General features: G+C 45.8%; 2 protein-coding genes and 2 non-coding genes across 5 annotated transcripts; all 4 read left to right on the top strand.

Moving 5' to 3' along the window:
* The first annotated feature begins 217 nt into the window (after window positions 1-217).
* On the top strand, window positions 218-18160 carry LOC139386670 (HECT domain containing 3). Of its 2 annotated transcripts, none has more exons than XM_071132452.1 (19): window positions 218-983; window positions 1151-1311; window positions 1423-1515; window positions 1804-1939; window positions 2917-3038; window positions 4499-4612; window positions 4742-4824; window positions 5344-5509; window positions 6398-6479; window positions 7166-7348; window positions 7439-7491; window positions 7666-7834; window positions 10658-10861; window positions 11138-11344; window positions 11434-11563; window positions 15944-16018; window positions 16111-16192; window positions 16730-16801; window positions 17461-18160. In XM_071132452.1, the coding sequence occupies exons 1-19, from the start codon at window positions 630-632 to the stop codon at window positions 17543-17545; spliced, it is 2571 nt and encodes an 856-aa protein (XP_070988553.1). In that variant the 5' UTR covers window positions 218-629; the 3' UTR covers window positions 17546-18160. The 2 variants fall into 2 exon arrangements, with proteins under 2 accessions (XP_070988553.1, XP_070988552.1); XM_071132451.1 differs by having other exon boundaries at window positions 250-983; window positions 4742-4833.
* A 3982-nt stretch (window positions 18161-22142) lies between these two features.
* LOC139386861 (ribosomal protein S8a) lies at window positions 22143-27846 on the top strand. The gene is made up of 6 exons (XM_071132719.1): window positions 22143-22171; window positions 22991-23097; window positions 23377-23476; window positions 24056-24231; window positions 27092-27221; window positions 27691-27846. Exons 1-6 carry the CDS (start codon window positions 22168-22170, stop codon window positions 27798-27800), a joined length of 627 nt encoding a protein of 208 aa, XP_070988820.1. The 5' UTR covers window positions 22143-22167; the 3' UTR covers window positions 27801-27846.
* LOC139387624 (small nucleolar RNA SNORD46) lies at window positions 23166-23272 on the top strand. Its single transcript, XR_011629203.1, has one exon. It is a non-coding gene; the product is annotated as a small nucleolar RNA SNORD46 (small nucleolar RNA).
* LOC139387623 (small nucleolar RNA SNORD38) lies at window positions 23540-23608 on the top strand. The gene has a single exon (XR_011629202.1). It is a non-coding gene; the product is annotated as a small nucleolar RNA SNORD38 (small nucleolar RNA).

The raw sequence follows: 27846 nt of genomic DNA, 5'->3' as shown, positions 1-27846 counted from the left end.
GGCAAATAAAAAGCACTAAAATGTCGATAGCTATTGACTGTCATGGAATGTAAACACGTTGCTAGCTAACATGTTAGCTAACTAGCATGCTAAAATAGAAGGCTAGCTAACATGTTAACATCCTGCCGATGCTTTAGCCGTGTAAAAACTGGTTGGCGTAAGCTAGCTTGCTAGGCTACTAGGTAGACGGAAGCCGACACGGTAACATAACTTGTCGTATTGAAAGCTAGCTGAAGTTATGGGCGGTTCGCCCTTTTTCAGATCCGATTAAGTGCTACCGGTGAGAGCTACGGAAAGTGTCTGCTAGCTGTCAGGTAGCTGAAAGCGGTGACACCGGATGAGAATGTTCCGTTTCGTTTGAAACGGGCTGGTGGATAAATCGCTTTGTGTTTTTTTGGTTTTGTTTGTTCAAATATAGAAGCTTTATCCACGAGAAAAATCCTGGGCAAACAAAGGGAGAAGTAAACGGAAAAACTGAAATGTCAGGTGACGTCCACCGTTGAAATGTGTGTTGACTGTGACGCATAGTTAGCTAGTTAACTAGCCCTGCGACGGACTGGTGTGCCTGGCCAGCTTCAACTTCCTTAGCTTTAACTTACCTAGCTTTTTAAAAAACAACACACAAAGACATGTCACCGGGCGACAACCCTCACGTTTTACTAGGAAGGATTCGGTTTCTGAACAAATGCATAGATTGTTTCAGGAAGAGCGAAGCTGTGCCCGAGTGCCTATGTTTCGTCCCAAAAGAGGTATGTTATAAAATCTGCAAAGATTCGTCATCCAATTCAACCGCTTCGTCTAGTACGTCCACCGCCAACTCATCCGTCGGTAAGACCCTGGTTTCAGTTTGGGAGAGCCCCCATCAAGCTCTCCACAGTAAGAAGCTATGCAAGTGCAACATCGAACCAAAGAAAGGGACATGTATTCGGACAACAGGGGAAGAGTATTGCAACAGCCACGGCCTGTGGGTTAAAATCAACAAGGTAAGAAAGAGTTGAATGATTAATTGCTTTATACACACTTCCTGGTTAGTCATGAAGTCATGTCTCCATTCTTGTTACAGGACTGATCACCTTTGCTCAGTACATATTTTGAGGCGGTTGTCCTTTTAACCCTCTGTGTGTCTGCTTCTCTCTGTGTGTTTTTATAGGATCAGTTGGAGGAGCACCGCGTGGGTCAGGAGTGTGAGGAGGGCTGGGTCTTGGTCTGTAAACACACGGAGGGAGGAGATCGACTGGTACCTGTTGAATCACCTGAGACACTCGGCAGACACCAGCAGCTCTTTGGATACGACCACAAGCCCTGTGACAGGTGTGTGTGTGTGTAACAGAGGTGGTGACTAACTTTGTTTGAGATCTGAAGACTTGTAATGGCTCTGCTTGATGCTTTAGCTCAGCGGTTTAACACGGTCTGCTCTCTCAGGTGGGAACAAGTGGTGGATGTAGAGAGTTCTCTTCACATCGGCTCTAAACCCAAGGTCGCGGAGCGTGATGAAGCAGCTGTTCAGAAGCTCAGGTCAGTGTGTTTGGAAGCGAAGCCAGCTCCTGGTCAAGCCCTGGTCAGTGATGGGTGATAACAGGCTCTGATGAGCTACACAGCTACCTGTTTAAGCCCTGGTCCATGGGTGATAACAGGCTCTGATGAGCTACACAGCTACCTGTTTAAGCCCTGGTCCATGGGTGATAACAGGCTCTGATGAGCTACAGCAGATATTGAGGCAGTTTGGACAATTTCTGTAAAAACTGAATGAAGTTAAGGTGGCCTGGTCTAACCAACAGTACTGTTCCCTTCTCTGTTGTCCAGATATGTTCCTCCCACCTGGACGTTTGAATATGACGAGGATCTGGTGCATTACTTCTACGACCACATCGGAAAGGAGGATGAGAACCTGGGCAGTGTCAAACAATGTGTCACCAGCATTGATGTGTCTTCCTGCTCAGTGAGTAGTGTGTGTGTGTGTCAGTTCATTTCGTCAACAATAAATATGATGAAAAAATACTCGTCAACAACCTATTTTTCCTGACAAAAACTAGGATGCCCTGGAATAAAACAATAACTATTAACTATTAACAGTAACTGAATAATTTTACATTTTAGTCAACGGAAATGTGAGCAGATGAGAAATCCATGTGAGACTTATGGACATTTGACATGCAGCTTTGAACCTGTTTCATTCCATATGCATGCAGAATATTTACATGCAATCCTCTCATTGGACAGAATGAATATCTTTCAGTTGTGCGGTCTGATTGGCTTGATCTGCCCAGCACACAGCTCCCAGGAGGTCTGATTGGCCTGATCTGCCCAGCACACAGGAGGTCTCTTCAGTCACTCTCTTGAACTGATATGAAGCCAGGACACTAACTAACCTCAACTAGAAACCATTTTTACTCTCTCACTTTCATGGGGGCTATTTTTGCTTTGATCACATCAGATGGTCTATTTATTCGTCTGTTATTTATTCGTCTGTTATTTATTTATCTGTGTTGCCACGTCGCGGTTTGCAGATGTCAGTTGCGGTTGATTTTTTTCCTATGGGGGAAAAAACAAATGGGGAAAAAACAAACAAACTATTTTCAAGGAAACTATTATTATTATTATTACTATTATTTACCCCCATGACGGTTATGATGGGGACAAAATCAGAGCTGTGAGAATGTTTTACCTGTGGTTATTATGGCTGTCATTGGTTACAATCTGACACAATTAGCATATATTCATAATTTAATAGAAGAATGCACTGACTAAAATGGCCGACCTAAAACTAGACTAAAATTGTCCAGAGTTTTAGTCAACTGATAACTAAGAAAATAATAAAATGGGACTAAGACTAAAAGGTATTTTAAAACAAAAATAGGTGACAAAATGAACGTGTGTGTGTGTGTGTTTGTGTGTGTGTGTGTGTGTGTGGGTCAGGAGGACCCTAGTGGTGGGGCAGGTTGCCTGACAGATGGAGACACGGAGACCTACTGGGAGAGTGATGGGATGCAGGGACAACACTGGATCAGACTGCACATGAAGAGAGGCACCGTAGTCAAGTAAGTGGTACTGTCATACAGTCCTGTCAATGCCATGGCAAACCTGGGATTTATGTAGGTGGAGAACAGTGTGGGGCCTAGTATGGAACCTGGGGGCACTCCCTTGGGGACAGGTGGAGAACAGTGTGGGGCCTAGTATGGAACCTGGGGGCACTCCCTTGGGGACAGGTGGAGAATAGTATGAAACCTGGGGGCACTCCCTTGAGGACAGGTGGAGAACAGTATGGAACCTGGGGGCACTCCCTTGGGGACAGGTGGAGAACAGTGTGGGGCCTAGTATGGACCCTGGGGGCACTCCCTTGTGGACAGGTGGAGAACAGTATGGACCCTGGGGGCACTCCCTTGGGGACAGGTGGAGAACAGTATGGACCCTGGGGGCACTCCCTTGGGGACAGGTGGAGAACAGTGTGGGGCCTAGTATGGAACCTGGGGGCACTCCCTTGGGGACAGGTGGAGAATAGTATGAAACCTGGGGGCACTCCCTTGAGGACAGGTGGAGAACAGTATGGAACCTGGGGGCACTCCCTTGGGGACAGGTGGAGAACAGTATGGAACCTGGGGGCACTCCCTTGGGGACAGGTGGAGAACAGTATGGAACCTGGGGGCACTCCCTTGGGGACAGGTGGAGAACAGTATGGAACCTGGGGGCTCTTCCTTGGGGACAGTTGGAGAACAGTATGGAACCTGGGGGCACTCCCTTGGGTACAGGTGGAGAATAGTATGGAACTTGGGGGCACTCCCTTGAGGACAGGTGGAGAACAGTATGGAACCTGGGGACAGGTGGAGAACAGTATGGAACCTGGGGGCTCTTCCTTGGAGACATGTGGAGAACAGTATGGAACCTGGGGGCACTCCCTTGGGGACAGGTGGAGAACAGTATGGAACCTGGGGGCACTCCCTTGGGGACAGGTGGAGAACAGTATGGACCCTGGGGGCTCTTCCTTGGGGACAGGCGGAGAACAGTATGGAACCTGGGGGCACTCCCTTGGGTACAGGTGGAGAACAGTATGGAACCTGGGGGCTCTTCCTTGGGTACAGGTGGAGAACAGTATGGAACCTGGGGGCTCTTCCTTGGGGACAGGTGGAGAACAGTGTGGGGCCTACTATGGAACCTGGGGGCACTCCCTTGGGGACAGGTGGAGAACAGTATGGAACCTGGGGGCACTCCCTTGGGGACAGGTGGAGAACAGTATGGAACCTGGGGGCTCTTCCTTGGAGACAGGTGGAGAACAGTATGGACCCTGGGGGCTCTTCCTTGGGGACAGGTGGAGAACAGTATGGAACCTGGGGGCACTCCCTTGGGGACAGGTGGAGAACAGTATGGACCCTGGGGGCTCTTCCTTGGGGACAGTACATCATCAGATGACCACTAGCCCACCAAAACTATGACTTTGGTCAAGTCTTAGGAAGACCTGAAGAATAAACATGAATTTGTATTGTTTTTGTGTCTTGTCCGGCAGTAAGCTGATCTTGACGGTTGACTCAACCGATGACAACTACATGCCTAAAAGAGTGACTGTGTTCGGAGGGGAAGGAGACAATCTGAAGAAGCTCAGCGACGTCACCATAGACGAGTAAGTTACTCGGAAAGAACACCTGGGCCGTATTCAGCAGAGCAAACGGAAAAGAAAAGGTTTTGAAACATCAGGTGGTGCTATGTGAACTTGTAACTGTGTGTGTGTTTTTATTTCTCTGTCCCTCAGCAATCTGATTGGTGAGGTGTGTGTGCTGGAAGACATGACGGCCCACCTGCCTGTCATTGAGGTTCGCATCGAGGAGTGCAGGGGTGAGAATGGTGGCTACACATTGAATAATTAATATACACACAACTGTACTAATCATTTACGGCAGGAGTGCTGGTGTAGGATCAGTTTGGCCTTTTTACATTTTTTTAAATAATAATGAATTACATATGGACAGGGGAAGAGACCTGATCCTAGATCAGCACTCTGAATACAGGGCTCTGATCAAAGTTGTCGAGCCTTGACAGACATCACATCCTGTCCAGCTGACGAACTAGACAAACTTTAGCTCTACCCTGTCACCTTATCTGGGAGTGGCTCAGTGTCTTGGCACACTGTAGATATCAGCTTGGACTTTGGAAATATAGAAATGTGCCTTGAATTAAATACTGTATCAATCCCAGGCTGATCCACTCCTGTCAGGACCTTAACAACATGTCCTATCAGTGAATAAAACAATCATACATTCTAGTTGAAAATGAATAACACTCTTCCTGACTCTTCCTCTTCTTGACTCTTCCTCTTCCTGACCTCTCTCTCTGGCTTTTGTCTTTCTGTCTCAGACGAGGGGATAGACGTTCGGATCAGAGGGCTGAAGATCAAGTCATCGTGTGAGAGAGACCTGGGGCTCAACGCTGACGTGTTTCAGTCTCCTAACCTAGTGCGTTATCCTCGACTGGAGGGTACACTACCTGATGTCCTCTACCGCAGGGCCCTGGTTATACAGAGGTAAGACCCTGCCTGATGTCCTCTACCACAGGGCCCTGGTTATACAGAGGTAAGACCCTGCCTGATGTCCTCTACTACAGGGTCCTGGTTATACAGAGGTAAGACCCTGCCTGATGTCCTCTACCACAGGGCCCTGGTTATACAGAGGTAAGACCCTGCCCTACCTGATATCCTCTACCACAGGGCCCTGGTTATACAGAGGTAAGACCCTGCCTGATGTCCTCTACCACAGGGCCCTGGTTATACAGAGGTAAGACCCTGCCTGATGTCCTCTACAGTAGGGCCCTGGTTATACAGAGGTAAGACCCTGCCCTACCTGATATCCTCTACCACAGGGCCCTGGTTATACAGAGGTAAGACCCTGCCTGATGTCCTCTACCACAGGGCCCTGGTTATACAGAGGTAAGACCCTGCCTGATGTCCTCTACAGTAGGGCCCTGGTTATACAGAGGTAAGACCCTGCCCTACCTGATGTCCTCTACCACAGAGCCCTGGTTATACAGAGGTAAGACCCTGCCTGATGTCCTCTACTACAGGGTCCTGGTTATACAGAGGTAAGACCCTGTCTGATGTCCTCTACCACAGGGCCCTGGTTATACAGAGGTAAGACCCTGCCCTACCTGATATCCTCTACCACAGGGCCCTGGTTATACAGAGGTAAGACCCTGCCTGATGTCCTCTACTACAGGGCCCTGGTTATACAGAGGTAAGACCCTGCCTGATGGTGAACATGGAGCTTGTTGTGATCATCATGAAACGCTCCTGATCCTCCTATACTACCAAGATGAATGCTGGTCTGTGGTGCTCTTCCCCAGTCTAGTCAGTTGGTGTCGTGACTCTTCCCCAGTCTGGTCAGTTGGTGTCGTGACTCAGCTTGTGTGTCCTCAGGTTCATCTCGCTGCTGGACAGTCTCCTGCCCCACCTGGTTCCAGCCTGGGACTACAGCCTGGCCACCTTCAACCACATCAAGGTACGTCTAGTTTCTGGGCTGGAACAAAGGCCTGCACTAGCTCCCCAGGACCAGAGTTGGAGACCGCTGGTTGAGAGGGACACACCACAGATGTCATGTCTGATCTGCTGGTGTAAAAAAAAAAAAAAAACTCCACTGTCCTCCCTTTTCCTTTCATCTTTAAACGGACGCTGCCAGATTTTCGTTGACCTACTTAACCAGAGTTAGGCCAACCCATGGATGCCATTTTGTATAGAGATTACAATGTTGTGTCTGTCCCATTATAGCATCTGTGAGCGCACGGGCATCTCCATGAGACGGATGCAACGTTACCACGACAACTGGGAAAGAATGAGGAAGTGGATATAATCTGGGTTCTTTTGATTATCAGTGAAATTAACGCATGTTGTAACATGTCGATTACTATGTATTTGAAGACTATAAATGGCCAACCACACATTTTTGGAGTAGAAAGTTTATTCCCCTGCTTTCTGAGAGTAGCTGGCTACTGTAACTGGAGACTTCCAGCAATTGCGCTAAGCTAACATCAATCATCTCCAAACTGCACGCAGAGACATACAATAGTCTCCATGAGTTGGTCTGACTCTGGGGAAAGTAGATAAACTACCTAAATCTTGCAGTGTCCCTTTTTAAAATCTATTATCACGTCCAGTACATTGACCGTTGTGTTCTCTGCTGCCCCCTAGAGTATCAAGCCGTTCCTGCTGCTGTCCAAGCGTCGCTCGGCCCTGATCACCCAGTGTCTGAAGGACTCCGAGACCAGCAAACCTAACTTTATGCCCCGGCTCTATATCAACCGTAGACTGGCCATGGAGCACAGAGACAACCCCTCACTGGACCCTACTGCTAAGAACGCTGTCTTCACACAGGTAGTGGAGGGGGGGTGTGTTGGGGTGGGAGGGTATGTGTGTGTGTGTTGTAGCTATATGATTTTAGACATCTGGCTTTAACCCATGCAGGTCTACGAGGGTCTGAAGCCATCCGATAAGTTTGAGAAGATTTTGGACTACAGGTATAGTAATGTCTCTCCCCAGCATCCTTATTGACCATCACATTCACTTAGCGGTCATTCTCAGGAAGTTGGATTTGTTATCTAACAGATGGTGAAATGAATGTGGTAATAATAAACTGTTATCATAACAGACTTGAAAAGAAAGCAGCAGTGAAATATGTTGTTGTTGATCAGATGGCCGGCGCGTTACGACCAGTGGTGGGAGTGTAAATTCATAGCAGAGGGCATCATCGACCAAGGAGGGGGTTTTAGAGACAGTCTGGCAGACATGTCTGAAGAGCTGTGTCCCAGTTCAGCAGAATGCCTCCTGCCTTTACCCTTCTTCAACAGGACATCTAACCAGGTAACTACCCTTAACCTCTACCTAACCTCTACCTAACCTCTACCTCTTTAACATCTAACCAGGTAACTACCCTTAACCTCTACCTAACCTCTACCTAACCTAACCTCTACCTCTTTAACATCTAACCAGGTAACTACAGTGCCTTGCGAAAGTATTCGGCCCCCTTGAACTTTGCGACCTTTTGCCACATTTCAGGCTTCAAACATAAAGATATAAAACTGTATTTTTTTGTGAAGAATCAACAACAAGTGGGACACAATCATGAAGTGGAACGACATTTATTGGATATTTCAAACTTTTTTAACAAATAAAAAACTGAAAAATTGGGCGTGCAAAATTATTCAGCCCCTTTACTTTCAGTGCAGCAAACTCTCTCCAGAAGTTCAGTGGGGATCTCTGAATGATCCAATGTTGACCTAAATGACTAATGATGATAAATACAATCCACCTGTGTGTAATCAAGTCTCTGTATAAATGCACCTGCACTGTGATAGTCTCAGAGGTCCGTTAAAAGCGCAGAGAGCATCATGAAGAACAAGGAACACACCAGGCAGGTCCGAGATACTGTTGTGAAGAAGTTTAAAGCCGGATTTGGATACAAAAAGATTTCCCAAGCTTTAAACATCCCAAGGAGCACTGTGCAAGTGATAATATTGAAATGGAAGGAGTATCAGACCACTGCAAATCTACCAAGACCTGGCCGTCCCTCTAAACTTTCAGCTCATACAAGGAGAAGACTGATCAGAGATGCAGCCAAGAAGCCCATGATCACTCTGGATGAACTGCAGAGATCTACAGCTGAGGTGGGAGACTCTGTCCATAGGACAACAATCAGTCGTATATTGCACAAATCTGGCCTTTATGTAAAAGTGGCAAGAAGAAAGCCATTTCTTAAAGATATCCATAAAAAGTGTCGGTTAAAGTTTGCCACAAGCCACCTGGGAGACACACCAAACATGTGGAAGAAGGTGCTCTGGTCAGATGAAACTAAAATTGAACTTTTTGGCAACAATGCAAAATGTTATGTTTGGCGTAAAAGCAACACAGCTGAACACACCATCCCCACTGTCAAACATGGTGGTGGCAGCATCATGGTTTGGGCCTGCTTTTCTTCAGCAGGGACAGGGAAGATGGTTAAAATTGATGGGAAGATGGATGGAGCCAAATACAGGACCATTCTGGAAGAAAACCTGATGGAGTCTGCAAAAGACCTGAGATTGGGACGGAGATTTGTCTTCCAACAAGACAATGATCCAAAACATAAAGCAAAATCTACAATGGAATGGTTCAAAAATAAACATATCCAGGTGTTAGAATGGCCAAGTCAAAGTCCAGACCTGAATCCAATCGAGAATCTGTGGAAAGAACTGAAAACTGCTGTTCACAAATGCTCTCCATCCAACCTCACTGAGCTCGAGCTGTTTTGCAAGGAGGAATGGGAAAAAATGTCAGTCTCTCGATGTGCAAAACTGATAGAGACATACCCCAAGTGACTTACAGCTGTAATCGCAGCAAAAGGTGGCGCTACAAAGTATTAACTTAAGGGGGCTGAATAATTTTGCACGCCCAATTTTTCAGATTTTGATTTGTTAAAAAAGTTTTAAATATCCAATAAATGTCGTTCCACTTCATGATTGTGTTCCACTTGTTGTTGATTCTTCACAAAAAAATACAGTTTTATATCTTTATGTTTGAAGCCTGAAATGTGGCAAAAGGTCGCAAAGTTCAAGGGGGCCGAATACTTTCGCAAGGCACTGTACCCCTAACCTCTACCTAACCTAACCTCTACCTCTTTAACATCTAACCAGGTAACTAACCCTAACCTCTACCTAATCTAACCTCTACCTCTTTAACATCTAACCAGGTAACTAACCCTAACCTCTACCTAATCTAACCTCTACCTCTTTAACATCTAACCAGGTAACTAACCCTAACCTCTACCTAATCTAACCTCTACCTCTTTAACATCTAACCAGGTAACTAACCCTAACCTCTACCTAATCTAACCTCTACCTCTTTAACATCTAACCAGGTAACTACCCTAACCTCTACCTAACCTAGGTTAATAGTACAACCGGGGGGGGGGGGGGGGGGGGTTAGTAGTACAACCAGGAGGGGGGGGGGTGTTAATAGTACAACCGGGGGGGGGGGGGGGGTTAGTAGTACAACCAGGGGGGGCTAGTAGTACAACCAGGGGGGGCTAGTAGTACAACCAAGGGGGGGGCTAGTAGTACAACCAAGGGGGGGGGCTAGTAGTACAAGGGGGGGGGGGGCTAGTAGTACAACCAAGGGGGGGGGCTAGTAGTACAACCAAGGGGGGGGCTAGTAGTACAACCAGGGGGGGGGCTAGTAGTACAACCAGGGGGGGGGCTAGTAGTACAACCGGAGGGGGCTAGTAGTACAACCGGGGGGGGGGGGGGGCTAGTAGTACAACCGGGGGGGGGGGGGGGGGGGCTAGTAGTACAACCGGGGGGGGGGGGGGGGGGGGGCTGGTAGTGCAACCGGGGGGGGGGCTGGTAGTACAACCGGGGGGGGGCTGGTAGTACAACCGGGGGGGGGCTGGTAGTACAACCAGGGGGGGTGGGGGGCTAGTAGTACAACCAGGGGGGGGGGGGGGGACTAGTAGTACAACCAGGGGGGGGGGGGGGACTAGTAGTACAACCAGGGGGGGGGGGGGGACTAGTAGTACAACCAGGGGGGGGGGGGTTTAGTAGTACAACCAGGGGGGGGCTAGTAGTACAACCAGGGGGGGGGAGGCTGGTAGTACAACCAGGGGGGGCTAATGGTAGTAGTATATGACCAACAGTTATGTTCTGCTCCCAGGGAACAGGCGAGGCCAGAGACCACTATGTTCCCAACCCGTCCTGCAGAGAGTTCCACAAGTTTGAGTGGATCGGACAGCTGATGGGAGCCGCTCTCCGAGGAAAAGACTTCCTGGTGCTGGCTCTGCCTGGTCTGGTGTGGAAACAGTTAACAGGGGAGGCTGTCTCCTGGAGCAAAGACTTCCCTGCTGTTGACTCTGTCCTGGTGAGCACTGTGCTGTTGTCACATCGAACATCACTGACTTCAGCGTATAGCACACATCGACGTTAAAGACGACAACTGTGAAAAATGGCAGAACTCAAGTTAGGATTCAGTCCACTGACGTTTTCATCCTCGGCATACTTACTGAAGCTTGTATCTATTCTGTTTTTTATAGGCGATACAATCGCTAGTTGCAATATTCTGACAACGCATTGGATAATGTGATTTCCCGTCTGTTTTAAAATGTTAAGTTTGCTTCTGTTCTGTGTCTCTCTACAGGTCAAGCTGCTGGAGGCCATGGAGGTCATGGACCAGGAGACATTTGACTTTAAATTTGGGGAGGAGTTGGTGTACACTACCCTGCTGAGTGACGGCAGACTGGTAGAGCTGCTACCAGGCGGCAGCAATCAGGTGGTACGCTACCAAGACCGCAGGGAGTTCATTAACCTGGTCCAGAAGGCACGCCTGGAGGAGAGCAGACACCAGGTGGGAAGGGGTTTTCAGATGGCCTTCATGTCGGTCTGGGTTGTCTCGTGTGGAGGGGGATGCTGTAACCATGCGTGTGTCTGTTCCAGGTCTGTGCTATGCAGGCGGGGCTGGTGAAGGTAGTGCCTCAGGCCGTGCTGGATCTGCTGACCTGGCAGGAGGTGGAGAAGAAGGTCTGTGGAGACCCGGAGATCACCGTGGAGGCACTCAAACGACTCAGTGAGTAATCAGACGGACCTTGATGTGGTTGAAGATCGCCAGGCTGTAGTCCCAGACTGACTCAGTACCATCACATGTGGCCCCATCTTATGTCCCCTCTCCACATCAGGTTGATTATAAATCCTAGTGTTGTCTCTCTCTCTCTCTCTCCACATCAGGTTGATAGTAAACCCTAGTGTTGTCTCTCTCTCTCTCTCTCCACATCAGGTTGATTATAAACCCTAGTGTTGTATCTCTCTCTCTCTCCACATCAGGTTGATAGTAAACCCTAGTGTTGTCTCTCTCTCTCTCTCCACATCAGGTTGATAGTAAACCCTAGTGTTGTCTCTCTCCCTCTCCACATCAGGTTGATAGTAACCCCTAGTGTTGTCTCTCTCTCTCTCTCTCCACATCAGGTTGATTATAAACCCTAGTGTTGTCTCTCTCTCTCCACATCAGGTTGATAGTAACCCCTAGTGTTGTATCTCTCTCTCCCTCTCTCCACATCAGGTTGATTATAAACCCTAGTGTTGTATCTCTCTCTCTCTCTCTCCACATCAGGTTGATAGTAAACCCTAGTGTTGTCTCTCTCTCTCTCTCTCCACATCAGGTTGATAGTAAACCCTAGTGTTGTCTCTCTCTCTCTCTCCACATCAGGTTGATAGTAAACCCTAGTGTTGTCTCTCTCCCTCTCCACATCAGGTTGATAGTAACCCCTAGTGTTGTCTCTCTCTCTCTCCACATCAGGTTGATTATAAACCCTAGTGTTCTCTCTCTCTCTCTCTCTCTCTCCACATCAGGTTGATAGTAAACCCTAGTGTTGTCTCTCTCCCTCTCTCCACATCAGGTTGATTATAAACCCTAGTGTTGTCTCTCTCTCTCCACATCAGGTTGATTATAAACCCTAGTGTTGTCTCTCCCTCTCTCTCTCCACATCAGGTTGATTATAAACCCTAGTGTTGTGTCTCTCTCTCTCTCTCCACATCAGGTTGATTATAAACCCTAGTGTTGTCTCTCTCTCTCTCTCCACATCAGGTTGATAGTAAACCCTAGTGTTGTCTCTCTCTCTCTCCACATCAGGTTGATAGTAAACCCTAGTGTTGTCTCTCTCTCTTTCTCTCCACATCAGGTTGATAGTAAACCCTAGTGTTGTCTCTCTCTCTCTCCACATCAGGTTGATAGTAAACCCTAGTGTTGTCTCTCTCTCTCTCTCTCTCTCTCTCTCTCCACATCAGGTTGATAGTAAACCCTAGTGTTGTCTCTCTCTCTCTCTCCACATCAGGTTGATAGTAAACCCTAGTGTTGTCTCTCTCTCTCTCTCTCTCTCTCTCTCTCCACATCAGGTTGATAGTAAACCCTAGTGTTGTCTCTCTCTCTCTCCACATCAGGTTGATAGTAAACCCTAGTGTTGTCTCTCTCTCTCTCTCCACATCAGGTTGATAGTAAACCCTAGTGTTGTCTCGCTCTCTCTCTCTCCACATCAGGTTGATAGTAAACCCTAGTGTTGTCTCTCTCTCTCTCTCCACATCAGGTTGATAGTAAACCCTAGTGTTGTCTCTCTCTCTCTCTCTCTCTCTCTCTCCACATCAGGTTGATAGTAAACCCTAGTGTTGTCTCTCTCTCTTTCTCTCCACATCAGGTTGATAGTAAACCCTAGTGTTGTCTCTCTCTCTCTCCACATCAGGTTGATAGTAAACCCTAGTGTTGTCTCTCTCTCTCTCTCTCTCTCTCTCTCTCTCTCTCTCTCTCTCTCTCTCTCTCTCTCTCTCTCTCTCTCTCTCTCTCCACATCAGGTTGATAGTAAACCCTAGTGTTGTCTCTCTCTCTCTCTCCACATCAGGTTGATAGTAAACCCTAGTGTTGTCTCTCTCTCTCTCTCCACATCAGGTTGATAGTAAACCCTAGTGTTGTCTCTCTCTCTCTCTCTCTCTCTCTCTCCACATCAGGTTGATAGTAAACCCTAGTGTTGTCTCTCTCTCTCTCCACATCAGGTTGATAGTAAACCCTAGTGTTGTCTCTCTCTCTCTCCACATCAGGTTGATAGTAAACCCTAGTGTTGTCTCTCTCTCTCTCTCTCTCCACATCAGGTTGATTATAAACCCTAGTGTTGTCTCTCTCTCTCTCCACGTCAGGTTGATAGTAAACCCTAGTGTTGTCTCTCTCTCTCTCTCCACATCAGGTTGATAGTAAACCCTAGTGTTGTCTCCCCCTCTCTCTCTCTCTCTCTCTCTCCACATCAGGTTGATAGTAAACCCTAGTGTTGTCTCTCTCTCTCTCCACATCAGGTTGATAGTAAACCCTAGTGTTGTCTCTCTCGCTCTCTCTCTCTCCACATCAGGTTGATAGTAAACCCTAGTGTTGTCTCTCTCTCTCTCTCCACATCAGGTTGATAGTAAACCCTAGTGTTGTCTCTCTCTCTCTCTCCACATCAGGTTGATAGTAAACCCTAGTGTTGTCTCGCTCTCTCTCTCTCCACATCAGGTTGATAGTAAACCCTAGTGTTGTCTCTCTCTCTCTCTCTCCACATCAGGTTGATAGTAAACCCTAGTGTTGTCTCTCTCTCTCTCCACATCAGGTTGATAGTAAACCCTAGTGTTGTCTCTCTCTCTCTCTCACATCAGGTTGATAGTAAACCCTAGAGTTGTCTCTCTCTCTCTCTCTCTCTCCACATCAGGTTGATAGTAAACCCTAGTGTTGTCTCCCCCTCTCTCTCTCTCTCTCTCTCTCCACATCAGGTTGATTATAAACCCTAGTGTTGTGTCTCTCTCTCTCTCTCCACATCAGGTTGATTATAAACCCTAGTGTTGTCTCTCTCTCTCTCCACATCAGGTTGATAGTAAACCCTAGTGTTGTCTCTCTCTCTCTCCACATCAGGTTGATAGTAAACCCTAGTGTTGTCTCTCTCTCTTTCTCTCCACATCAGGTTGATAGTAAACCCTAGTGTTGTCTCTCCACATCAGGTTGATAGTAAACCCTAGTGTTGTCTCTCTCTCTCTCCACATCAGGTTGATAGTAAACCCTAGTGTTTCTCTCTCTCTCCACATCAGGTTGATAGTAAACCCTAGTGTTGTCTCTCTCTCTCTCTCTCCACATCAGGTTGATAGTAAACCCTAGTGTTGTCTCTCTCTCTCTCTCTCTCTCTCTCTCTCTCCACATCAGGTTGATAGTAAACCCTAGTGTTGTCTCTCTCTCTCTCCACATCAGGTTGATAGTAAACCCTAGTGTTGTCTCTCTCTCTCTCTCTCTCTCTCTCTCTCTCTCTCTCTCTCTCTCTCTCTCTCTCTCTCTCTCTCTCTCTCCACATCAGGTTGATAGTAAACCCTAGTGTTGTCTCTCTCTCTCTCTCTCCACATCAGGTTGATAGTAAACCCTAGTGTTGTCTCTCTCTCTCTCTCTCTCTCTCTCCACATCAGGTTGATAGTAAACCCTAGTGTTGTCTCTCTCTCTCTCCACATCAGGTTGATAGTAAACCCTAGTGTTGTCTCTCTCTCTCTCTCTCCACATCAGGTTGATTATAAACCCTAGTGTTGTCTCTCTCTCTCTCTCTCTCTCTCTCCACGTCAGGTTGATAGTAAACCCTAGTGTTGTCTCTCTCTCTCTCTCCACATCAGGTTGATAGTAAACCCTAGTGTTGTCTCTCTCTCTCTCTCTCCACATCAGGTTGATAGTAAACCCTAGTGTTGTCTCTCACTCTCTCTCCACATCAGGTTGATAGTAAACCCTAGTGTTGTCTCTCTCTCTCTCTCCACATCAGGTTGATAGTAAACCCTAGTGTTGTCTCGCTCTCTCTCTCTCCACATCAGGTTGATAGTAAACCCTAGTGTTGTCTCTCTCTCTCTCTCTCCACATCAGGTTGATAGTAAACCCTAGTGTTGTCTCTCTCTCTCTCCACATCAGGTTGATAGTAAACCCTAGTGTTGTCTCTCTCTCTCTCTCCACATCAGGTTGATAGTAAACCCTAGTGTTGTCTCTCTCTCTCTCTCCACATCAGGTTGATAGTAAACCCTAGAGTTGTCTCTCTCTCTCTCTCTCTCTCCACATCAGGTTGATAGTAAACCCTAGTGTTGTCTCCCCCTCCCTCTCTCTCTCTCTCTCTCTCCACATCAGGTTGATAGTAAACCCTAGTGTTGTCTCTCTCTCTCTCTCTCTCCACATCAGGTTGATAGTAAACCCTAGTGTTGTCTCTCTCTCTCTCTCTCTCCACATCAGGTTGATAGTAAACCCTAGTGTTGTCTCTCTCTCTCTCTCCACATCAGGCTGATAGTAAACCCTAGTGTTGTCTCCCCCTCTCTCTCTCTCTCTCTCTCTCCACATCAGGTTGATAGTAAACCCTAGTGTTGTCTCTCTCTCTCTCCACATCAGGTTGATAGTAAACCCTAGTGTTGTCTCTCTCTCCTACAGCTCGATATGAGGACTTGGAGCAGACTGATGTCAGGGTACAGTACCTGTGGGAAGCTCTCATGAACTTCACTAACGGTCAGTTAAAACCGTCTTCTTTTTGTCTCTGTGGCTCTATCTTCTGTCCTCTCTTCACTCACTAACTCTCTGACTGTTCCCCCCTCTTCCAGAGGACCGCAGCCGGTTCCTGAGGTTTGTGACGGGGAGGAGCCGTCTTCCTGCTCCCATCTACATCTTCCCTGACAAACAAGGGTATGTTGGTAGGGCGCCTTTTACCGTATGTTGGCAGGGCGCCTTTTACCGTATGTTGGCAGGGCGCCTTTTACCGTATGTTGGCAGGGCGCCTTTTACCGTATATTGGCAGGGCGTCTTTTACCGTATGTTGGCAGGGCGCCTTTTACCGTATGTTGGCAGGGCGCCTTTTACCGTATGTTGTCAGGGCGCCTTTTACCGTATGTTGGTGGGACGCCTTTTACCGTATGTTGGTAGGACGCCTTTTACCGTATGTTGGTGGGACGCAATCCCAAAGCAAATACCTTATAAGATGCTGATGTTATTGCACTTTTTATAACGTCTTTCCCTGACCTCTAGCTCAGAAGACAGATGCATTATAACGTCTTTGGTTTCCCTGGCCTTTAGCTCTGAGACTACAGATACATTATAACATCTTTGGTTTCCCTGGCCTCTAGCTCTGAGACTACAGATGCATTATAACATCTTTGGTTTCCCTGGCCTCTAGCTCTGAGACTACAGATGCATTATAACATCTTTGGTTTCCCTGACCTCTAGCTCTGAGACTACAGATGCGTTGCCACAGTCCTCCACCTGCTCCAGTACCCTGTATCTACCCAACTACCCCAGGTGAGTTTTAATGGCAATTCAATTCAATTCAAGGGCTTTATTGGCATGGGAAACATGTGTTAACATTGCCAAAGCAAGTGAGGTAGATAATATATAAAGTGAAATAAACAATAAAAATTAACAGTAAACATTACACATACAGAAGTTTCAAAACAATAAAGACATTACAAATGTCGTATGTATGTATGTATGTATGTATGTATGTATGTATGTATGTATGTATACACACACAGTGTTTTAACAATGTACAAATGGTTAAAGGACACAAGATAAAATAAATAAGCATAAATATGGGTTGTATTTACAATGGTGTTTGTTCTTCACTGGTTGACCTTTTCTTGTGGCAACAGGTCACAAATCTTGCTGCTGTGATGTAACACTGATATTTCACCCAGTAGATATGGGAGTTTATCAAAATTGGATTTGTTTTCAAATTCTTTTTGGATCTGTGTAATCTGAGGGAAATATGTCTCTCTAATATGGTCATACATTGGGCAGGAGGTTCTCTCTACTGTTCTCTCTACTGTTATCAGAATATTTAGAAGGAAAGTGGTTTCTTTGGTTCCATATAACGGAGATTGTAGATATGAAATTGCAATGGTTATACGCTTCCACATTCTCTAGTAAAAGCTAATTCCCTAACTTTGTGTCCCCTGCAGTGCGAAAGTGTGTGAGGACAAGCTGCGCTATGCTGCCTATAACTGTGTTGCCATCGACACTGACATGAGTCCCTGGGAGGAGTGACCACGCCCCCTGCCACGCCCATATAGCAGTTTTATGCCACGCCCACCTGTATTTATGCAGCATTCATTACAAGTGGGGGGAAAACGCCAAAAATAGTACTTGTAAACTGGGAGCAACAAGTTGTGTGCATTCATGTGCTTTGAACTTACCGAGACCGCTGATTGGCTAATGTAATGAACGCAGCATTAGCATCACTATCTGAAGCTGCTGCCAAGCCTATTATCATTTATAAACTGGGTGGTTTGAGCTCTGAATGCTGATTGGTTGAAAGCTGTGGTATATCCAACCGTATACCATGGGTATGACAAAACAGATTTTTACTGCTCTAATTATGTTGGTAACCAGTTTATAATAGCTATAAGGCAATTCTGGGGGGGGGGGTTGTGATATATGGCCAATATACTTCAGTTAAGGGCTGTGTCCGAGCACTCTTGTGTTGCGGCGTGTCTAAGAACAGCCCTAAGCTGTGGAATATTGGCCATATACCACACCCCCCCTCGGGCCTTATTGCTTAAGTATACCATATATATATATATATATATATAGTTTATCATATCTACAACGGTGCCAACTATTTACAGCTGTACTGTACATAATAAACTAATGTGGAAGAAACATGACTTCTGATGTTTTACTTTTCATAATATGGGGAATATTCCAATGTTTGAACCAGTCATAAGTCTGTTACTTAAACTCTGTGAAGCAGTTATTTGGGCTGCAATTTCTGAGGCTGGTAACTCTAATGAACTTGTCCTCTGTAGCAGAGGTAACTCTGGGTCTTCCATTCCTGTGGCGGTCCTCATGAGAGCCAGTTAACTCTAATGAACTTGTCCTCTGTAGCAGAGGTAACTCTGGGTCTTCCATTCCTGTGGCGGTCCTCATGAGAGCCAGTTAACTCTAATGAACTTGTCCTCTGTAGCAGAGGTAACTCTGGGTCTTCCTTTCCTGTGGTGGTCCTCATGAGAGCCAGTTAACTCTAATGAACTTGTCCTCTGTAGCAGAGGTAACTCTGGGTCTTCCTTTCCTGTGGTGGTCCTCATGAGAGCCAGTTAACTCTAATGAACTTGTCCTCTGCAGCAGAGGTAACTCTGGGTCTTCCATTCATGTGGTGGTCCTCATGAGAGACAGGTAACTCTAATGAACTTGTCCTCTGTAGCAGAGGTAACTCTGGGTCTTCCTTTCCTGTGGTGGTCCTCATGAGAGCCAGTTAACTCTAATGAACTTGTCCTCCGCAGCAGAGGTAACTCTGGGTCTTCCATTCCTGTGGCGGTCTTCATGAGAAACCAGTTTCATCATTGCGCTTGATGGGTTTTGCGACTGCACTTGAAGAAACGTTCAAAGTTATTGAAATGTTCCATATTGACTGACCTTCGTGTCTTAAAGAAATTATGGACTGTCGTTTCTCTGCTTATTTGAGCTGTTCTTGCCATCATATGGACTTGGTCTTTTACCAAATAGGGCTATCTTCTGTATACCACCCCTATCTTGTCACAACACAACTGATTGACTCAAACGCATTAAGAAGGAAAGGAATTACACATGAACTTTTAACAAGGCACACCTGCTAATTGAAATGCATTCCAGGTGACTACCTCATTTGTATGTATTATGGATCCAAGGCAGCAGCTACTCTTCCTGGGGTTTATTATGGATCTCCATTAGTTCCTGCCAAGGCAGCAGCTACTCTTCCTGGGGTTTATTATGGATCCCCATTAGTTCCTGTCAAGGCAGCAGCTACTCTTCCTGGGGTTTATTATGGATCCCCATTAGTTCCTGCCAAGGCAGCAGCTACTCTTCCTGGGGTTTATTATGGATCCCCATTAGTTCCTGTCAAGGCAGCAGCTACTCTTCCTGGGGTTTATTATGGATCCCCATTAGTTCCTGCCAAGGCAGCGGCTCCTCTTCCTGGGGTTTATCATGGATCCCCATTAGTTCCTGTCAAGGCAGCAGCTACTCTTCCTGGGGTTTATTATGGATCCCCATTAGTTCCTGCCAAGGCAGCAGCTACTCTTCCTGGGGTCCAGCAAAATTAAGGCAGTTTATATAATTTTAAAAACATTACAATACATTAACAGATTTCACAACACACTGTGTGCCCTCAGGCCCCTACTCCACCACTACCACATCTACAGTACTAAATATGTGTTTGTATGTTATCGTGTGTGTATACATGTGTCTGTGCCTATGTATGTTTTGCTTCACAGTCCTCGCTGTTCCATAAGGTGTTTTTTTATATTTTTTTGTTGCCTTGTTGATATTAAGGCAGAGCGGCGCATTATTATGGACAGACTTCTTCATATTTTAGCTACTGTTGTATCAATATGTTTTGACCATGACAGTTTACAATACAGGGTTATGTTTCACTATGTTGGATCGCTCCAATATATTGGTGTCACTCCGGGGCGGAAGGATACATCCGACGTGAGGATTTACAGATTTATTCCCGTGTACACCTGTGTCACGGCTGGGGTTCGCCCCTATATATAGACCCCATGGCCGCGAAACATGTTCTCTCATTTTCTCAGCGGACGTCCGTATGGTTTGAGGTTCAAACTTTATGAAGTTCGCTTGGTAAGTGTAATATCTTGCGTGGACGTATACTCACTGACTGTTTGCAGCAGCCCCTCTTGAGTGCTGCACTCAGCTACGAGCGGTTGATCTGTATCTTCCGTCCGTGGTTTGTTGTGCTTGTGTTTCGTTGACGTTACACTACGACTCCGTGTGCATCCTGGCTTGTGTTGTGAATTGCTTAACATGCTGTTGGGTTATCTGCTAATTGCCCTAAAGTTGTTTTTTCCACATACATAATGTAAGAGTGTCGTGGTGGACTTCCACTACATTGAGACATTACGTTTGGAGTTCCTTAACAGAGTTACTCCATCATATGGTGCTGTTTTTACTGCTGGATATGAAACCAGCGAGGTAATATTACAGTTGGTGTTAAAAAAAAAACAAGTAAAAAAACTCACATATTAGATCCATTACCTGGTTGCTGTTTTGTCTTGCCTGTTTTTCCCACAGGGGACTTCCCCATTTTTGCCGAGGTACTGGGTAATGTATCCCTCACTGAGATCCTATCCCTCCAAGTGGGTCACGACAAACTCTCCCAGGGCGTTGTACCTCTGCTCCGTGGCCTCGCTGGCTTGGCTGAGTTTATTATGTCTTCCCTTTGTGACAGGTGTGATGGTGGCATCCCCCCTGGAGCTCTTCATACCTCGTGCCTGGGCAGAGGGGAGCGGGCTATGATGCAGGTGGTTACCTCCCGGCGCCATCTCTGGCTGGCCCAATCCCGTCTGCCAACTGCTCTCCAGAGCACATTTTCCACTCTCCCCATCATCCCAGTGCTGACCTTTTGGCACAGGGGTTAATGACGTTCTGGAGCAGACTGATGAGGTTCGTAGGGAGACTCTGAGATGGTTTATGCCGCCACCTCAGGCCCTGGGTCCAAGGCAGACGGACTGTCGTCACACACCTGCACCCAAACGACGGTGGGGTCCCCCTCCTGCCCCTTCGCCTCGTGCTGAGGAACGGCAGTGGGGAGGGGCACAGCGTGCGGTGGAACAATAACCTGTCAACCATCACCGCCATAGGGACGTGACTGAGGGACCAAGGCGCTCGGGGCGCCAGACGAAAGGCGGGACCCCTGACACACCCTTTCCCTGCCTCTGCTTCTCCTCTACGGTGCTAGAGGAGCCTCAAAAATGTAGAGAACGTGGGTCGTGGCCATGTGGTCTATTTATAGGGGTGGACGCGACGCATATAAGGCCCTGCCCCGCCCCCCTTTCGGAAAAGCTGACCACGACTCCATTTTGTTGATCCCTGCCTACAGACAGATTTTTTTACAAGCATTTCGCTACACTCGCATTAACATCTGCTAACCATGTGTATGTGACAAATAAAATTTGATTTGAAATTTGATTTGATTTGACCCCAGCAGTGACAGGTGTAGACTGGAGTAAATCTGTAAATCCTCACGTCGGATGTATCCCTCCGCTGCGGAGTGATACCAATATATTGGAGTGATCCATATAGCTCACATAACCATGGTTACATAAGTAATCTTTGTTACTCCAAGCAGTTTAGTCATCTCAACTTGCTAAATATCCACATTATTTATTACAAGATGTAGTTGAGGTTTAGTGTATGATTTGTCCAAAATACAATGCTATTAGTTTTAGAAATAATTAGGGTTAATTTAAGGTGGTTGAGAGAATGCAGAGTGTGTGCAAAGCTGTCATCAAGGTAAAGGGTGGCTTCATTGAAGAATCTCAAATATAAAATATATTTTGATTTAGCACTTTTTGGGGGGGTTACAACATGATTCTGTTATTTGATAGTTTTGATGCCTTCCCTATTATTGTACAATGTAGAAAATAGTCTAAATAAACTCTGGATTGAGGCTTGTCCAAGCTTTTGACTGGTACTCGAAGTATACATCTCTGCAGTAATAGTTTTGGGGCTTTCTAGTTTATCCTGGGTGGTGCACACACACAGATGGCGGCAGTCAACGTTTCAGTTTGCGCTCATGGATTTCTAGAGTTATCGTACAGTCTCGCGATATCTGACACCTTCAAACTTCCCCATGAACCTTTGCGTGTTCTCTTTCCAGCCGGCGCCTGAGAATGGGTACGTGTTTTCATCCTCCGGTCGCTGAGAGAATCCTTGTCCATCACTTGTTTTACATCAGGAATATAACTATAATGGTTTGGCAGATTACTTTTTATTTGAATATCTTACTGGAATGTTGTTGAGTTGCACTAATATCACCATAGATTATTGTTTTTAACTGAATTATTATAAAAGGATGTCATGTTACAAGATGGCTGCTCTCATGGGCTAGTCTAGCTGACTTGCAAGTGAGCATTTGCAGATAGTTCTCAAATTGCACTCTCTTGTTTTAGTAGTTACCTAGTTTGGTGTACCTTAAACCTAATACACATTGCTGTGTTGCATTGTTTTGGTAGACATTTTGCTGCCAAGTCTTCCTCGTTAGCTAGGGATTTTAGTTGTAAGCTAGCGATAGGCCTCTGGATAAGTTTATTTTTAAAAAACATTCTCAATTTAGTACCTCTTTTACTAATTAATCTATATATCGACTAAATCTTTGCATGCTTACGAAGAAATGTGTATCTACAGGACTATGTTCAGTGATTTAACGGGATAACGTTAATCTTTATTAGTACTGTGCTGATGTTGGGCAATGGCTACTCAGAATCACGCTAGCTTAGGCTAACGTGCTAGCGCTACCTAGGTAGTGGTTCACTATTCGGAGAAGCTTTGTGTTTGAGTGAATATGATGACGATTAGGTTTCCGAGATTACTGTGCGGATAACCACCTTGGAGAACTGACACTCGCAAGCACAATGGCTTCCTTTGGCTTTAGTGTTTTTTTGTTTGTTGCAAAGTTCGCATCTTTCTCACTAGTGTCTTGTTTCTGTGGCCCAGGTATCTCTAGGGACAACTGGCATAAACGCCGCAAGACCGGCGGCAAACGCAAACCCTACCACAAGAAGAGGAAGTATGAACTGGGTCGCCCCCCTGCAAACACAAAGGTGAAGACGCTGACCACGTGTATCGGTATTGTGGACAGTAGCTAGTAAAATAAGGTTTGATTGTTTGTGGTGTGGATGATTACAAATTGACCATAGGTAGGTCTGTTTTGACCGTTTTGGTTAAAGTTTTAGGACCTACCAATGACCCGGACTGTCATAGTTACACTGACACACCTATGCCAAACAATTGGGCACCTGTGGCCACCAGGTATCCCTATACATAATGCAATCATTCATGATTTAGTTGGTTTCCACTAAAAAAACTTGCTTCTCTTCTAGATTGGACCTCGCCGTATTCACACGGTGAGGACCCGCGGTGGCAACAAGAAGTACCGCGCTCTGAGGGTCGACGTAGGTAACTTCTCATGGGGCTCTGAGTGTAAGTTTCCATAAGGTTGTTCTGCTGTACACACTAGTTAAATCTGTAAAGGTGTCGTGAGTCTTTCAATGACGATATTCATGTCCAGTTCTGCTACTGAATGTTTGTGACGATATTTGTGACTCTGAGAAAGACAAAAGCTAGACTCACTCATGAAACGCAATGTGTTTTGAGAGCTCAATTAATTTCACCTGATTTACCACCTACATGTGTGCATTTGGCCATACTGCTACTGAAATGTAAACTGAACATAACATGTAACAGTTTCCAATATTTTACTGAGTAAAAATAAACAGCCAATTGAAATGAATTCATTAGGCCCTGATCGATCGATTTCACACAACTGGGAATACAGATACCTTAAAGGTTGGGGCGAGGATGATATGGATTATATTTCAGTTCATGAAACGTGACCACGTTTGGTGTAAATTTTGCCATTCTAAAGCTACTTAAAAACGCTCATGGGCCTGTTTATTTCTACAGACTGTGCTTGAACCCCTGTTTCATCACCCCTGTAATATTACCACTACACACAGGTGGGAATGTTGATATTGACGCGGTCTTGTGTTCATTTTGCAGGCTGCACTCGTAAGACCAGGCTCATTGATGTGGTGTACAACGCCTCCAACAACGAGTTGGTGAGAACCAAGACCTTGGTGAAGAACTGCATCGTTCTCGTCGACAGCCTGCCTTACAGGCAGTGGTATGAGGCCCACTTCGCCACTCCTCTGGGACGCAAGAAGGGAGCCAAGCTGGTACGTACAAGTCCCAAATGGCTCCTATGTAGTGCACCGGTTTTGAATTGAACGAAGATGTATAACTGCAACATGTAAAGTGTTGGTTCCATGTTTTAACCTCTGTAGGGTAGGTGAGACGCTAACGTCCCACCAGGCCAACGTGCGGTGTCACTGCAGAGCGCCAACATTCTAAACACATCGTTGTTTTAAACATTCTTGTAAATGTATTTTACACCATTTTAAAAGATGAACATCTTATTAATCTAGCCGCTGTGTCAGATTTCATAAAGGCTTTACTGCGAAGGCAAACGTGCTATTTTCTGAGGACGGCGCCACGCAGCCACAAGTATTACTAGCATTTTCCAACCAAGCATTAGCTTGGAAATAACAAAATAAATTGCGTACCTTTAAATATCTTTGTCTGTTGGCAATGCCAGGTGTCCTAACTACACAGTGAATGTTCGTTTTGTTTGATAACATCCATTTTTATAGCCTAACACAATATTTGTAAACCGCTTGCGTCGTGATTTCCGTCTCATTCAACTTTGGACGAAGCGTTCGTGGTAATTACACACACTAAACAAACGTTTATCCGGTCACGGTTGGTTTCGTTGCAATCCTCTGGTTGTTACTAACAACCATACTTGATGGTTCTTTTCCTGGGGCGTATTGAACAAACCGATTTGAAGAAGCCAATCAATGACCTCATTGAGCACCAATGGTAGTACCGGTCTATCGTTGACTGACTTATTTTGGCCCAATGACTACTGATCACGTGCCCTTTGTCACAGGAAATGCCCCATCACCTGCACCACCTGTTCAGTAAGCCTCTGCTTTACAGCAGAAGGAGTAAACTGCTATGGGCCGTAGTTACCTGTTTGTTTTTATTATTTATTATTTTTTAAATATTTTGTTGGGGTGTGTTGGAATAGCTGTATTTTGTATATAGTACTTTCCTTCCAAATGTATCGCTGTACCAATTCGGCCACTTTGGGTACATTTGTGTGGGACACCTGGGTGACTTCACGCTCAATATCATGTAGCTCGCTCATTGTTGAAGTTATCTGTCTAAAACTTTGCTCAGCTATTGTTGCCATCTTATGTTCTTCATTCAAACCACCCCCAGCATCCTATCTGTATGTTTGGCTGTTCTTGGTCAAACCACCCACAGCATCCTATCAGTATGTTTGGCTGTTCTTGGTCAAACCACCCACAGCATCCTATCAGTATGTTTGGCTGAAAGATGATGCAGCAACAATAAAAAAACAGAAAACATATATTTTTATTTCCTTGTATTTTCTTCTACCTGATCTATTGTTATATTCTCCTGCTTTCAATTCAAATTTCCACAACATTCAGAGTTTCCTTTCAAATGATACAAAGAAAATGCATATCCTTGCTTCTGGGCCTGAGCTACGGGCAGTTAGATTAGGGTATGTCTTTAGGTGGAAATTGAGAAGGGGGTGTGTGTACCCCAAAGAAGTTAATGAGCTGAAATAAAAGATACCTTCCCTCAATTTTGTTAAATCCTTTACATCCCTGTTAGTGAGCATTTCTCATTTACCAAGATCTGACACCTGACAGGTGTGGAATATCAAACGGCATGATCATTACACAGGTACACCTTGCGCTGGGGACAATAAAAGGGTTCTCTAAAATGTACAGTTTGTTTCCAGTTGAGGGTAGGGTGCAATTAGCTTGCTGACTGCAAGACTGTCCACCAGGGGATTTAATGTTCTTTTCTCTATCATACGGGGTTTCAGTGGGTAAATGCTCACCTTCGACTGGCATCGTGTGCTATTTACGGATGAATCCCAGTTTCAACTGTACTTGGCCGAGCGTGTATTGTGTGGGTGAGCGGTTTGCTGATGTCGCCGTTGTGAATAGAGTTCCCCGTGGTGGGGTTATGGTATGGGCAGGCATAAGCCACAGACACAATTGCATTTTTTTCGGCAGCAATTTGAATGCACAGATAACGTGACATTCTCCCGAGGCCCGTTGTCGTGCCATTTTCCTGCCGCCATCACCTCCGACATGTCACCCATTGAGCACGTTTGGGATGCTCTGGGTCGACTTGTACTACGTGTTCCAGTTCCCGCCAATATTCAGCAACTTCACAGACATTGAAGAGGAGTAGGAAAACATTCCACAGGCCACAATCAACAGCCTGATCAACTCTATGTGAAGGAGATGTGTCGCGCTGCATTAGGAAAATGGTCACACCAGATACTGACTGGTTCTGATCCAAACCCTACCTCTTTATTAAGGTATCTGTGACCAACAGATGCAGATCTGTTTTCCCAGTCATGTGAAATCCATAGATTAGGGCCGAATGAAATTATTTCAATTGACTGATTTCCTTATGTACTGTCATCTTAATAAAAATGAATGTTCTGTTACTATATTGTCCCAAATGGCAACCTAATTCCTTAAATGTGCTTCTTTTGGCCACAGCGTCTGCCGGTATCCACTATCGCCTGTCAACAGAAGCCTTAATGTAGAGTACTACTTTCACTAACGGATACTAGCTGACAGCCGAGTCCCAAAGCCAGTACACTAATCCCTTGTTATTTTTTTGTGTGATAAACATTATCAATGTGTTTATAATCTCGGGTATTTTGATGGAGATGCCGTTCTCCATGTCTGCTACTGAATGACCTTGGGTTTTATTACCGGAACTGAGTGAAACTAAATATACTGGAGATTTAATTTTGTAGACAAATTGTGTTAGCAGGCCGGGGGTCAACTGCAGGTATAAACGGTTCTGTGAAATGTTTTCGTGCAGACTCAACAGTGCAGTACAATGTACTTGAAATCGTACAAGTATTCCATTGGTGCCCGTCATTAATCGCCTAACGTCTTTATTTCCTGTTTTTAGACTCCCGAGGAGGAAGAGGTGATCAACAAGAAGAGGTCGAAGAAGATTCAGAAGAAGTTTGACGAGCGCAAGAAGAACTGCAAGATCAGCCCTCTCCTGGAAGAACAGTTCATGCAGGGGAAACTCCTCGGTGAGTCTCCGACCTCTGTTTCTACTGGGCAGCACTGCTGATTTTAAAGGTCAAGGGTGATTTGTATCAGCGCTCCTAGTCTGAAATGCTTGATACATATACTCCAGTTACTGGTTATTGTGGTTTTCATCCGGGTACTCGGCGTATGCAGGCTTAGTTTCCCAGACGTGCAGAAACACTCGTGAGGGGATCTAATAATGCTTTTTAGTCTTGGTCAGAAATGTCTGAATCGTTCCTCCCCGGCACTAACACCTTATTGACCGAACTTCCATCAGCTGAATTGTGTGGTGCTGGGCTTGTAACAGATGTGAGGAACACTGCATTACAACGGTGATGGTCAATTTATTCATGACATCTGAATCCTCGGCGACAAAATCCCATGTCAATTTTCTGATGGGACTTCTGTTAACTTCTACTTGGTGTTTCTTCTCTGACTTGGTAATAATTGTTCTCTCTCTCTCTCTCCCAGCATGCATTGCCTCCAAGCCGGGCCAGTGCGGCAGGGTGGATGGCTACATTTTGGAGGGCAAGGAGCTGGAGTTCTACCTGAGGAAGATCAAGGCCAAGAAGGGCAAATAGATCCGCTGTTTAATACCATGTCAATAAAAACACAAAAGTCCCACAA

Source organism: Oncorhynchus clarkii, chromosome 28 (genome assembly GCF_045791955.1).
Source record: "Oncorhynchus clarkii lewisi isolate Uvic-CL-2024 chromosome 28, UVic_Ocla_1.0, whole genome shotgun sequence".
NCBI classification, from domain to species: Eukaryota; Metazoa; Chordata; class Actinopteri; order Salmoniformes; family Salmonidae; genus Oncorhynchus; species Oncorhynchus clarkii.
Note: the sequence above shows the minus strand (reverse complement) of the source record. Positions and strands in the feature narration are given on the sequence as shown.